Raw genomic sequence first — 14,629 nt, forward strand, 5'->3', positions numbered from 1 at the left:
TCAAAGGCACATTTTTAAAGTCTAAAAGTGTTGCTGTGATTTTTTTAGATCCACTCTTTAAAATTTTTTTCAAGCATCTAAATTAGTGGTCAGGAAAAGCCTTTTCTGAGAAGACTCTGATAGTAAATAGCTCAGGCTTATGAGCGCTAGTTGTTCAGTGCCCTTACAACTCAGCTCTGCGTAAAAGCAGTCAGTCACAGACAAAATGAGTGAGTAGAGTGTATGCCAATAAAACTTTATTTACAAAAACAACCAGTAGACTGGATTTGATCTAGGGGCCACTGTAATTTGTCCATCTCTGTTTTAAATGAAGTTGGAGAGGAATAGCTTCCACCCAGAACAGAACCTCTCTGTGTGGGAAAGAAACAAACTAAGAACAGGCCCATACTGCATTCTTCTACTAATGGACAATACTTTTAAAAGTATGAAACAAGATAAGCTCAGCCAGTTAATCTTTTTATTTTGATTTTTGTTTAAAAAAAAAGGAAAGAAAAGAAAAAGGCTTTGAGAAAAATGTGTTAAATATCAGTAAAGGGCAGGAAAACATGTAGCTAGCTTTACAATATCAGTCTAAACATATACACAAAGGCAAACATTAAGTAAAATGCTAGGGAGAGGGAACACATTGGGGGCCTAACTCCAGTTTTCTTTATTGCACATAAAGGTTGCTGATAACTCCAAGTCTTCACGTTTTCACAGTTAGACATGTTTTAATATTATTTTATATAACATGTTTATATAACACACTATGTTAATTTTATAAAACCACCAGTTTGCTACTATTGAATGGAAGTAAAAGACAAAAATTTCCCCAATTACAGTATGGAGGCTCTCTATAAAAAATTCCCCTGAAGGTCACAACAGCCCCTATTAAATTCATCCTAGTCTATTTTAAAAACTGCTTTTCAGCTATTAAATGAATCTTGATGGCCTCCCCATTTAATCATATTAATGGACATAGTAAAACTTCCTAAGTAAGAAATATCAGATGTACTTTATGTAAAAAACAAACCTAAGTGACCCTACTATGAAGTCATATTTTTGAATGAGTGATTTCAGTGACAGATTCCAAACCCATAGACTTAACACCCATATGACTGAAAAACCACCCCATTGCTTCTCCAAAGCTCACAGCTGGAATACCGTAACTAAAGTCGACCCCCAAATGTCCATGCAGTTAAGACACTCACCCACTGACACTGGGATCTTAACTTGTTTGAAGTGCTTTAGACAGCAGATATAGAGTTTTTCATGATGTTTCCAAGTCCTTTTCCATCTGAGTTCCTCCAACACATACAGGCCCACCCAGATAATTTTCCACTGGCCAAAAGTCGAGCTGACCATGACACTTGGTAGTTCTGTGAAGCTTTTCGAAAAGGTGGCCATCAGGGTAAGAAAGTGACCTCTCCTAAGTGCTCTTATGTCTGTTGCAGACCTTTTCAAAGGGCAGCAGAACAGGAAGCCCTCCTTGTCATTTTCTCCAAGGCTCATGTAGCAGAAAACTGGCTGCCTGTGTGTGCCATGTGGGCCGTGGTTAGAGTATACCCTGCTTACAAAAATAAAACATCAAAAACTTTGGTTTTACTCTTTACAACTTCTGCTAGCACTGGCTGACAAATGGGTTTGTTAATTTACAGAAACTCTGCTTATGAAACTCAGAACTGGAAGAAAAATGGTTTATTTCTAGGTTTTGTTTTGAAAGGATTGTCAAAGAGCCTACTTGCTTTTCCTCATTAGATACTAGCATTGGTTTCCAGAATACTTCTCTGTAGATTGTTTTTATTAGGTTTTAGAAAGAGGGGAGGTCTTTTCAGGTATCCACATGGTGAAAGCAGCATTCAGGTGGGTTGTTTCTAAACTGTAAGTCTTGGTCACAAAATGCCCTCAATTTACTGTACCTGTATCAGAATGCAGCAATTGACACTGGTGATTCAGATTGTCAGTTAAAAACACAGAAGGGATCAGAATTCAATGACAATATTTGACAGACTAGCTCCTTCACTAACTCATCTACAGAAGCAACATCAAAAAGCAAGCATGAAGCCTGTCAAGTGCCCCATTTCTGAAGCGGAAAAAGAAGTCATATAGTTACTGAATCAGCAAGCTGACTTTCCTGATGCCCTCAGTCCAGGTTCCATTTTATAGCAGATGGGAACATAAGCTTTATGATCCACCTCTTAGAGCTCACAATGGGTACCAAGGTAGATTTCCAAGAGGATGACTTCACCCCCAATGAGTTGCTTGTTTGCCCTGCCAGCAATTTCACCTAAGTGCATCAGCAGTGTTTCTACATTTAGAAATCATTTTGTTCACATTAGATAGCTGACATGAAAACATTAACTTCCGCTGCGGACAAAGAAAGGGGGAGCTATGATGGGGCTTGGGCATGTGTGCGTGAAACAGACTTCTGTTTTTGAAACAAACATTACTTGTTTGCCCTAGACTGAAATGTTCATGGATAGCTGAGAGAACATTTTTTCAGGTTTTCTACAGAGATATTTGTTGATTGAACCATGGAGGACATTTTCAGGTCTAGAGAACACAGCCTAAAGAGCTCCTTGCTGTTTACTTGATGAAACATTTGATGTCACGGTGTGATTTTTGGCTGTAGGACATCAATGGTTGTTTGTCTGGTCACTCCAACAAGTACCCTGATGGCCAGAGTCCATTTAATCACATATGCCCTTCCTATGCCTGTTTCCTAGGAAGAAATACAGCCTTCTTTAAATTCCAAATTTCCTTCTTTAGTTCAATTCTCCTTGTAGTCCTCAAAAAGCGTATGAGAAGGAATTGCAGGTGGTTCTGTCTTTCCTCTGTTGGTGCTATACAAAAGTTTGCATCTCCTTAATTAACCTTCTACTGACACCATTGCCACATGAGACAGCAGATTGATCACAACTTTCCAAGTAATATGGTTACTCTGCTCTGGCAATGAATGGGCCCATTCTTATTTCGAGGAGTCCAGCATGGATGCAGGCATGAGTACAAGCAAAATGTGAAGAGAAAGATCACTTGACTGTGAAAGGGACTATTAATATAATATCAGGTTAAACTGCAAAGATAGCATCTCAGAAACTGTTACATTTGACTAGTCAGCAGTCCAGTTAAAACAAAACCCCCTTTCTCCCCCAACAAATGGGAGCAAAGATGACAATTTTTAATCCCCCCCATACATACACTGTAGTCACCCATCTTTCCCTCTCATGCTCTAAGATTTTCAAAAGTGGCCTTTTCAGTTGTACTTTACAAAGTATGTTCTTGACTTCTGCAAAGATTATTAGCATGAAACTCTCACAACTACCCTCTCTGTATTGCTGATCAACCTGTTTGTTCCACATGACTAACAATTTAAAATGTTCTTTCCTAGACCATTTCTTTAAGGTTCCAAATAGGGTCCACTGCAAGTTCTAGACTAGAGGCTCTCAACCCTAGCTGCACAATAGAATTCTTGAGGATCCACAACAAAACATGGCAGCCAGGCATCAACCTACTGAATCTGAATCTGAGGGTAGGGCCCTGGCTTCAGTATTTGTAAAAACTGGCCAAGTAATCTTAATGTGCAGCCAGGTATGAGAACCTGTGCTCTAGAGCTTTTGACTACTGAAATGCCACCCCCCAACCCAGAACAAACATGTTTCTAAGATGACTTGGGATCACTCTCTCAGGGGAACTTTCTTTAGATGGCTGCACCATTACTTAGCAGTTTCGATCTGATTTCTGCCAGACTGGAAGCAAATACTCAGCCTTGAGTGAAGAGGTTTCAGCCTTTGTGGCACATTACTTTTTTGTCACTCAGCATAGGCAGGATACTTCTGAGAGGTGGAAGTTTTCTAATAAGTGAACTCATTTCCCAGGACCCCTGGTAAAGTCAGGATTAATCTCCACATCTTGCAAACAAAAATTAGGACCACAGGTCAGTGACTTAATGATTCACTGAATGAAAAATCTAACCAAATAACTACAAATCTAGCTAACTTTTGGGCTCAGCAGATCTCCGTTTACTTATATTTAACCAGGTTAGAATAAAATGTTTGCAGTGGAGAATACAAAGCCCATGGTAGACCATAAAATCAAAATGGACTTTAGATACAAAGGAAAGAAGGGAATAAAAATGATTCATTTATATTATGTTGAATCATATGAAACTGCCATTTCTGTTTTCTTAAATGGTTGAAAATCAGCAATTTCATATGACTCAGCCTCATAATAAATTTTTCCTGGTTTGCACAATTTATCAATTCAAAAACAAAAGTGTCAAGCAATGTCTTATTTAAAAAATATGTCAGCTAAAAAGATTAAATTATTGATTTCATTATGAGTGTCCTAGACTGAACTGGACCAATATTTTGTCTGCCATAATAAGAAAAATGCCCACATTTTATGAAAGCATTTTTTTTTTAGAAATTGGGTTTTCAAATAGGCTATCACTGAAGCATAGGAAGACTTGCTAGCCTAGTTTCTAAGAGTTCTCTCAGTATTTCACTGCTACAGGTGTGGACAGGTGAAATAGCTCATCCATAAAGAACCCAAACTTTTGACAAAAACCTAAATTTTAAACCACACTTGCACATTAAGTTGGTACAAGGTTCCCCAGATACCATGAAAATGGCCCTTCTCTACATGGCATTCAATGTCAAGACATCCAGACTCTCAAGCTGTCTACTATAGTCGACAGAACCTTCCAACCTTCCACCAGGTTGAATAATGCTTAACTTTCCATTGACTCATCTCTGATTCCTCATGTGGCCACTGAAATCTCATGCATTTATGAACACAAAATTTGGAATTCTACTCAGTCATTAGAATACTATCTTGTATTTTCTTTGCAGTTAATTTTGTTTGCAGTGGGATTTCTTCCCTCTGAATACTAGCCTGTTGCCTCTTAGGCTTCTTGCTGCTTTCTCTTTCATAGATAAGACTGCATCCCACAAATTGTGGTGTTATTTCTAAAGCCACAGTAGAACCCAATCCTATTCATTATTTCCCAGGCAGTCAGCTCATATGGAATACCTTGAGAACTTACAGATTTTTGCAGTGATATCACCATCAGTTTCTAAACAGTTTCTCCTGTCCTCAGATTAGTTAAAAACAACAGTATAACACTATTTTGCCTTTGGTTTCAAACATTCCAGTAACTTCTTCCTTATGGAGATTTCCAGAGAAGGAATTGGAATTCATTCCTCCATGTTGAAATGTTCATGGACATATTTTCCAGTCTTCAGTCTAGAAGAAACACAGTGAGTCAAAAAGGGGCAGGAATCCTGATAGGAGGGTGCAGTCACACAACCTCATTGCTGGAGCCTCCAGTCAAATTGCTTTCTCATGTTTTCTGTCCATTTAACACCGGTTTCTCACAGTCCTTGGAGGTCTAATAGCAACTGCCATCCTTCACAGTCTTAGCCTGTTCTCCCCTTGTATGCTATAGCCAATGAAACCTACACCGCTGTGTCTGGATACGAAGCCTCTCCTGGGAGGAACCCCTACCACCTGCCACACCTTTTTCAGATCTGCAGGTGAATGAATGAAGACAGCGTTAAAGCATGCTATTTGTTTAACTCTGAACAGCGCACTACGTGAAAAAAGTGGGAATAGGTCTGCATTTGCCTTGATTTAGAGACACTTTCACCCCACCAGCTGCATCTTGGCTGAAATTTTAAATAAGATATCTTCAGACCCCAATAAAACAGAAGTGTTAGTTCCATTCAGTCAAGGCCCCATGTCAACAATGCTGGGGCTTGCAGCCATCCTCACCCCGCCAGTGGGTCCTCCCCAACCCCATCACTCAGGGCTCTGGGCGGGAAGGCGCACATTATCCTCCAGGGGGAACACCAGGCGGGTGCCCCGGCTGGAAACCTTTTGGTCTCCCATTCCTAGGTCTCGTTCCAGCACCTCCTCAGAGCTGCTTTTCATTCTCCGACCACCCTCGAGGCTCATGGAGGCTGTGTGGGAACCTGAGGAGCCATTCGCAGTCACTGTGCTATCCCCGAAGGTCAAGGTGAGGTCACCCTCGGTCAGGATGAAATCAGAATCTTCCTCTCTCAGCGGCTCTTGGTTCTGAAAAGTGCAGCAAACAACAGCAACATCATCAACCACATCAACCACAAATGGGAGACCAGTATCTTCCCAGGCCAAAGCCAGCCCCAACTCCTTATCTGAAAATGGGGATCATGCCTGCCTTGAGCCCCTAGTGTGATAACTGGGAGTAAACTCTAGAGTGCTAGTCCATGTAAGACTACTGCTGAACCAGGACTTTGAAGACCAGTGAGCAGTTCTGATTTTAAATGCCTGATAGCATAGGGACAAAAAGTAACAAAAGGGAAGAAAGGGTGATTAGCCTGGATTTTCAGCCTCTCTTGTGGCTCAGTGGTGAAGAATTCTCCTGCAATGCAGGAGATGCAAGTTTGATCCCTGGGTTGGGAAAATCCCCTGGAGAAGGGAATGACAACTCACTCCAGTATTCTTAACTGGAGAATCACATGGACAGAGGAGCCTGGCAGGCTACAGTCCATGGGGTCGTAAAAGAGTCTGACATGACTGAGCGACCAACACTTTCACTTTCAACCCAACAAGAAACGAATGGGTAAGGTCCTCGGGTGAACCTGCAAATTAGATTTTGGATCTTCTCTTTTCTGGGAAAGTATTCTGGGAGGTGGGGTAGGCTCCTGCTCTACACAAACCATCCTAAACCCATCTGGTTTACATTTAAATTGCTCTTTGTCTTACTAAGCAATTGAGGAAGAGGATAAGCCATAATTAGGATTTCCTTCCCATCCCCACAGAAATATCCTAATGGGAAGGAAGCCCTTAGGTAGATGAAGTGAGGGACTGAGAGGGAGGGGACATTTTCTTGAGCATCTATTGTCCGCCTGTCACAAATGTCACAAAAGCTCTCATTTGATCCCTGCCCCTTCCCTGTGAAGGGCGCACACACTCAGGTCACAGAGAAGAAAACTGGAGAGACCCCATGGGATCTGCCCAAGGTCGTCCGGCTGCTTGGAAACAGAGTTAGGATTTATGCTGCCAGTAGATGGGTTCTCCCCACAAAAAGGATGTGAAATATTACCCCGTTGGGGAACAGGACTGGCAGGCATCTCATGCTAAGCAGTGGTGGTAACAGAACAGACAAAGCTGAGTAAAGCAGGCTAAATTAGCCAAGTGGCAGCCACTTGAAACTATAAGACTACAGGGAGAGCATCGGGAAGCTGCGTGGGGTCAGACACAACCTTTCACCCTCTGGATGGTTTTACAAGCAAAGTGAGGGGTGGTGCACTCCCTGCACTGCCGCCCACCTCCCACCCCCCCTGCAAGGCCATCAAATACTGGGAACATCTTCCTTAAATGGCAAACACATGGTTCCAAGCTGCTCCAGGTAAATGGTTCTTTCTTTCCTATTTCCAACCTACCTTCAAAGCACATCGGAAATCCTTTGGCCTCTACCTGAGAGGGTCTCCTTGGTGCAGGATGCCGAATCTGCCTCCCTGACAGCCACGTGGTCCCCACTCAGCCAGAGGTTCAGTCACACTCCTGTGTTCAGGCCTGGGATCCTCATCTATGTGAGTAACCACCAAACAGTACTGACCTCCCTCCTCTTCCTGGCACCCTTCCTTGAGCTGCTGACCTCATAGGAAAGTGAAAAGTGTTAGTCGCTCAGTTGTGTTCGACTCTCTGTGACTTGATAGATTCCCTGGTGGCTAAGAGGTAAAGAATTCGCCTGCAACACAGGAGACCTAGGTTCAATCCCTGAGTTGGGAAGATCCCCTGGAGACAGGAATGGCTACCTACTCCAGTATTCTTGCCTGTAAAATTTCATGGACAGAGGAGTCTGGTGGGCTACAGTCCACGGGGACACAAAGAGTTGGACACAACTGAGCATGCCACTCTGTGACTCAATGGACTATAGTCCACCAGGTTCCTCCGTCCATGGGATTCTCCAGACAAGAATACTGGAGTTGGTTGCCATTCCCTTCTCCAGGGGATCTTCCCAACACAGGGACTGAACCCATGTCTCCTGCATTGCAAGCAGATTCTGTACCATCTGAGCCACCAGGACCTCATAGGAGATGTCTGTTAAATGCACTGACCCAGGGAAGACCCTTGGGTTCTGCCTGCCTCACCTCTCCTATCCTGGCCCATCTCTGGGCATGTACTGGTGACAAGCACATGCTTGTTTTCTGCATTGTTTCTTAGTGATGTTGGGTTCTCCACTCTCCACAGCATCACTCCACTTAACCAGGGCTTTTAACAGGCAAGCACACGAGGCCTCTTGCCTTCTGCCTCCAATCCTCACTGGAATGAGGCAGGGTACCAATGTACAGTTCAATAAAAATCCTCTAGTCAGGCAAAGTATAATTCTAAAACTCACTCTAATCTGCCCCATTCCCCATCTCCATTAGTCGTTCACAAAGTCCTGAACCCCCATCTGTTCTGTGATGGTTTCCTTAACAACAGATGGCATCATGTTCCCTGTTTTAGCACGCTCCATTTCTCCCATTCATACACGTGCTAAGTAATGTTTTTGTTTATCTCTGTCAAAATCTCTCTCCCAGGGCTCCTTAGCTCCCAGTGTTCAGGAGACAATCCTGGCACATATTTTGCTGTTTTGAGGTTTGGAGTCACGTAGAGACAGACAGGAATACAGACAGAACAATTGCGTGTGTGTGGAATTCCCCAAATGGAGCCAAGCCACCCCATCAGCAGCACAGAGCTCCTCAATGGGAGCCCCGGGACGGCCCACTCTGACCCCTCACAGTGGGAAGCAGGGCCAAAGTTCACCGACAGGAGGAAACAAGACTGGATGGTGACCCATTCCACAATGAAACCCCCAAGCCCAGAAAAATAGTACCCTGGTAACGGTCACTCAGAAACAGGGATGCAGTAAAACCCAGTGGAGAAGGATTTCCAGATTGATGCTTAAGGAATGTTCTATGCAGATGATAAAACCATCCCACCCCCTCTAATTCCAGATGACAGGATCGACAAATTTTTGTTCAGCTGAGGTCTGGGTAATTACATAACTAGCTTTCCAGTGAGGGCTGCTTTGGAAATGTGACAAAATAACCCTGCAGACACCTGCAAGCAAGAGGGTTGTGGTAATTTGTGCATTTAAATAGCCACAGGTGGCGCTAGTGGTAAAGAACCTACTTGCCAACACAGGAGATGAAAGAGACATGGATTCGATCCCTGGGTCAGGAAGATCCCCTGGAGGAGAGTATGGCAACCCCCTCCAGTATTCTTGCCTGGAGAGTCCATGGTGTTCTGGTGGGATTCTGGTGAGCCTGGTGGGCTACAGTCCATGGGGTCACAAATAGTCAGACACAACTGAAGCAACTTACCACACATGCACATTTTTTTTTTTTGGATGTTAACTAAATTTATTGTGATAATCATTTCATAATATATACATATATCAAATCAATATGGTATACACTTTAAATTTATACAGTTATATGTCAATTATATCTCACTAAAACTGTAAGAAAAAGGCACACAACTTTACTTTCAGTTCAGTTCAGTTCAGTCCAGTCCAGTCACTCAGTCATGTCCTACTCTTTGCAACCCCATGAATCGCAGCACACCAGGCCTCCCTGTCCATCACCAGCTCCTGGAATCCACCCAAACCCATGTCCATTGAGTCGGTGATGCCATGCAACCATCTTATCCTCTGTCATCCCCTAAGTGGAAGAATACCGTTTTCTAGGCAGTTCTCAAACCTAAATTTTGTTTAGAATGAGTACAAATAAGGAATAATGAAAACCATCCATATCTCCCAAAGAACCTCAGTGAAGTATAAAATGTCCTACAGGTGATGGGGGAGGGCTACCCAACAGTGTGTCAAACAGTCAAAAGAATGGCTCATCTGAGGCCCTCAGCCAGTACTCCACTCCACTCTGTCACCTCTGACTTCCTCGGTTAAAATTCCAAGACTTTCTGCTCTCACTTTCTCAGCAGCAGGCCTCTCCATGTCTGGAGCTGAGACCCCAGTCAGGATCCCAGCCCCAGGCAGTAGAGGCAGTATGGAGGGTGGTTCTAACCTGCAGAACAAGTCACCCCATCTTGGGTTGGCTGCGGGGAGTCCACAGCCCAAACATGACCCCAGGAAGCAAACATTGGGCAGAATCTTGAAGTGGTGAGGGGAGCACTTTCAATTTAAGTGCCTGGAAGTATATGGAGTTTACTCTGAGGTGTGAGGCAATAGCTGGTAAATTTCCAATTAGATAAGATGTATATAAAGTTTTAAATAGTGGGTGAGTTATTTTACTATTACAGAGACATGAAAAGTGACCCTTGTAAAAACGAAGAAAGAATGAAGGCTTTAGAAACTGCTTAAAAGACACTAGAGTTGGAATGCCAAGATACAAGGAAGCCCAGTGAAACAAAATCAGTGTGATCAGTCAGAGCTTCTTCAGCAGAAGAGATCAGGACACCAAGTCACTTCCCTTTGTTTCTGATGACAGAACACATCCAAATGACCCACGCTTTCACTTTACACAGAGGTCCAAACTAAGCAAAGTATTCCACACTCAAATAAAAGATTTATTAAGTAAAAAGGGGATGGGAAATCATAAAACTAACTTTTTAATCTATTGGTCTGTATCCTTCCAACATAAAAGATAATTAGCATTATTATCTAGGCTCATATTCCATTAAAAACTCACCACAAGCATTAAAAATCACTGTACAAAACCAAAGGGAAATGGTGCTCTCAGCATCCGACCCATTTTTTTGTGTGTGTAATTTAAAAACAGTTTATCAGAGATGGCACAGGAATTTCATTTTTATATGAGGAGGGGCTGGGGAAGCTGGAAGGCTCAACTGTCTTTAGGTGAAGGAGACATTGATGCTGTTCTCTGCCATGTTTGGTGGCAACTGAAAGCAAAGGCCATGGCAGAACTGCAGTATTACCATGGCAACTCAGCCACGCTGTACTTACCTCATATACCTGGGGACTGGTTAGACATTGAGCGAGCAAGCCACACCAGGCTGGGAGGGTGGTGGTTAATGGGGGTCCACTGTGCGTGAGGATGGGCTTCAAGTAACTTTAAAGAAGAGAATTAAGGAAAACTGCCTGCAAAGAAAACACACACCCAACAAAATGTGTTCAGAAATCCCAAGGAGTAAATCGTCTGGCATTCTATTCCTCTTTCCCCCATTTTACCAGTACAATACAGAAAGTATGGTACTTGTAGTCTGCAAATATCTGAATCCAAGAATAAACTATAGCCCATCATCCTTCAGTGTTAACCGTTAACTTTCAGGTTGCCAGTTCCCCATTTTCAGTTAAAAATACTTGATTAAAATACCTTTCTCTCTTCTTTGTTATGGTGAATGAGAATTTTGGTTTTGATCAGCCTTCCAGCTTTTGACACACAACGAGCTCATGTTTTGGAAACAGGAAATCGTGTAGCTGGAATGGAGATGTTACAGCACCTGGGTCCCCTTTGCTCAGAAGTCACACAGTGGAAATGTTTGAGGTGGACAGGAACTTAGAGGACAAGGCAAAATGGCTTCACAAAGGTCACTCAGACCTCAATCTCCCACCTTCCCATACTGGACTATTCTTCCCTCTACCTGCTGCCTCTCTCCCAGACTCTCTCAACAGTTTCTCCACCTTGATATTACTGGCATCATGGGCCAGATTACCTTTGCTGTGGGGACTGTCCTGCATTGTAGGATGACTAGCAGCATCTCTGGCCTCTACTCACTACATGCCAGGAGCACCCCCAACCCCTCCCTTAGGTGTGACTACAAAAACGTCTCCTGACATTGCCCAATGTCCCCTGAGGAGAAAACTTGTCCTCGATTGAGCCCCCTGCTCTAACACAAAGGTCAACTGTTCTGTGGAAATTGGCTCAGGGTTTACGAATCTATGGATATGTGTGCTGCCAAATGCATAGTCCTGTGTTGGAGGCACCGTGAAGCATGTATCACTTTATGATGGAGGTGGGACCATTTCTGGTATCGCCAGTGTAAGCAATGGGAAAAGGAAGAGACCAACAGGATCACCTCAGATACAGGAATGGCCAAGAGACTTTAAAGGCAGATGCGGAGTCACAGCTGTACTCAAGAATATGACTGCTCCAAGCACCAGCACTTCCTGTCTTCATTCAGAGCAGCAGGAGAGAGAAAATGTTGCTCTACACCCTGCTTATTTAACTTATATGCAGAGTACATCATGAGAAATGCTGGGCTGGAGGAAGCATAAGCTGGAATCAAGACTGCCAGGATAAATATCAATAACCTCAGATATGCAGATGACACCACCCTTATGGCAGAAAGTGAAGGAGAACTAAAGAGTCTCTTGATGAAAGTGAAAGAGGAGAGTGAAAAAGTTGGCTTAAAGCTCAACATTCAGAAAACTAAGATTATGGCATCTGGTCCCATCACTTCATGGCAGATAGATGGGGAAACAGTGGCTGACTTTATTTTTCTGGGCTCCAAAATCACTGCAGATGGTGATTGCAGCCATGAAATTAAAAGACACTCCTTGGAAGGAAAGTTATGACCAACCTAGATAGCATATTCAAAAGCAGAGACATTACTTTGCCAACAAAGGTCTGTGTAGTCAAGGCTATGGTTTTTCCAGTGGTCATGTATGGATGTGAGAGTTGGACTGTGAAGAAAGCTGAGCACCGAAGAATTGATGCTTCTGAACTGTGGTGTTGGAGAAGACTCTTGAGAGTCCCTTGGACTGCAAGGAGATCCAACCAGTCCATCCTAAAGGAGATCAGTCCTGGGTGTTCATTGGAAGGACTGATGTTGAAGCTGAAACTCCAATACTTTGGCCACCTGATGTGAAGAGCTGACTCATTGGAAAAGACGCTGATGCTGGGAAAGATTGAGGGTAGGAGGAGAAGGGGACAACAGATGATGAGATGGTTGGATGGCATCATGGACTCGATAGACATGGGTTTGGGTAGACTCCGGGAGTTGGTGATGGACGGGAGGCCTGGCGTGCTGCGGTTCATGGGGTCACAAGGAGTCGGACAGGACTGAGTGGCTGAACTGAACTGAACCGGAGGAGATGGAAGGGCGACCCTGGGGTAAACTTCCGGCTGGCAATTACTCACCAAAGGAAGATGTGTGGGCTCTGCTGGGACTTGTTATAAACAGAACAAGCTCCCTCTGCCTGCTCTCCTCATTGCTAGAAAGAGCCCCTTTAGGCCTACCAGTTTTTTTGTGTCTTCACTTCAGAAGCTGTCATTGGCTGGATTCGCAGAATGACTAATACAAGAGTCCCAGAGAAGCTGGAGGCTGCCTTGCACTTCCCTGTCTTGGGCAGTTCAAAAACAAGCTGCCTCTTCCCAAACATAAAAGGCCCTCTAACAAGTTTTTTTAAAAGGGGAAAAATATCTACAGATTTTAAATATTCAAGTTGTTGGAAGGGCAAAAATGAAATATTAAACCTCTCTCCCACCCAGTCTTTCTGGCAATTTACCATTACAACTTTACAGAATACATTTTTTGCCTATTTCCTGATTTATGTGCTGTAGTCAGAAGCTTTTAAGAAGGATGGTAAATTTAATTCATTTACATTTCTGCCTCTTTTCAATTTTCCCCTAATTTTTATTATAATTAATTTTATACTTTAGATATTTAACATTTGTGTTCTGTAACTAATAAGCAAATCTCTGCTTTGTCTATGGATTGAGCCTAATGTTAATGACCAATAAGTAGCACTTATAATAATGCAATTTATGAATATTATTCACTATAACCAAGCAGAGTGGTTGGGACACTATTAAAGTAAATGTAATACAACATCATTTAAACTCTGTCAGTTGAGAAAATTTGAGTGTCCTGCAAAAAAAAATATTTTAAAATTTCTTTTTATTTCTTCTGGGTTATAACAAATCACTGCTTCTTCAATGGTGTCCCCTTAGCTGTATTTTGTTTTGTTTAATCCTTGTATTTTCCCTCTTCTCCCAGAGGCTTCATGGTGCTAAACTTTCTGAATTCTTGCATGTTTGAAAGCCACCATTCTTTTTTGTTTATTTTTGATTAATAGTTTGGGTGTAGAATTCTAAGCTCAGAAAAATTTTTTTCATCCTAGAACTTTCATTTTGTTGATGGTTTCCCTTCTTGTGCTTGTGATATTTTTTAGTTTTATGTAGTCCACGTTTATTTTTGTTTTTGCTGCCTGTGCTTTTGATGTCAAAGACAAAAAAAAACAAACAAACCAGTGCCAAGATCAATGTCAAAGAGCTCTTCCCCTTTGTTTTCATCTAGGAGTTTTATGTATTAAGGCATTACATTTAAGTCTTTTAATCATTTTAAGTTGATTTTTGTGAGTTGTATAAGATGAAGTCCAGGTTCATTCTTTCACATGTGGATATTCAGTTTTCCCAACACCATTTATTGAAGAGACTGTCCTATTCCCATTGTGTATCCTTGCCTTGTTGTTCTTGCAAGGATTTATTTTTGGGCTTCTTATTCTGTTCCCTTGATCTGTGTGTCTATTTTTATGTCATTGCCATACTTTTTTGATTACTATACCTTTGTAATGTAATTTGAGATCAGGAATCATGATGCCTCCAGCTTTGTTCTTTTCCCTCAAAATTGCTTTAGCTATTCAGTGTCTTCTGTGGTTCCATACAAATTCTAGGATGGTTTTCCTATGAAAAATGCCATC

General features: G+C 42.5%; 2 protein-coding genes across 4 annotated transcripts in view; one reads left to right on the forward strand and one right to left on the reverse strand.

Annotated features, from left to right (window-relative positions):
• Positions 1-14,629, forward strand: part of CHST7 (carbohydrate sulfotransferase 7) — a 77,674-nt gene that overhangs the window by 27,694 nt on the left and 35,351 nt on the right. The gene's annotated exons all lie outside the window — the stretch shown is intronic.
• Positions 444-14,629, reverse strand: part of SLC9A7 (solute carrier family 9 member A7) — a 174,776-nt gene continuing 160,590 nt past the window's right edge. For both annotated transcript variants that reach the window (XM_055564964.1, XM_055564962.1), the window contains 2 exons: positions 10,931-11,036; positions 444-6,054 (listed from right to left, as the gene is read on the reverse strand). In XM_055564964.1, the coding sequence (XP_055420939.1) occupies positions 5,779-6,054; positions 10,931-11,036 (382 nt within the window). In that variant the 3' untranslated portion in view covers positions 444-5,778. The remainder of the gene's footprint in view (positions 6,055-10,930; positions 11,037-14,629) is intronic.

The sequence above is a fragment of the Bubalus kerabau genome, chromosome X (assembly GCF_029407905.1).
Source record: "Bubalus kerabau isolate K-KA32 ecotype Philippines breed swamp buffalo chromosome X, PCC_UOA_SB_1v2, whole genome shotgun sequence".
Lineage (NCBI taxonomy): Eukaryota > Metazoa > Chordata > Mammalia > Artiodactyla > Bovidae > Bubalus > Bubalus kerabau.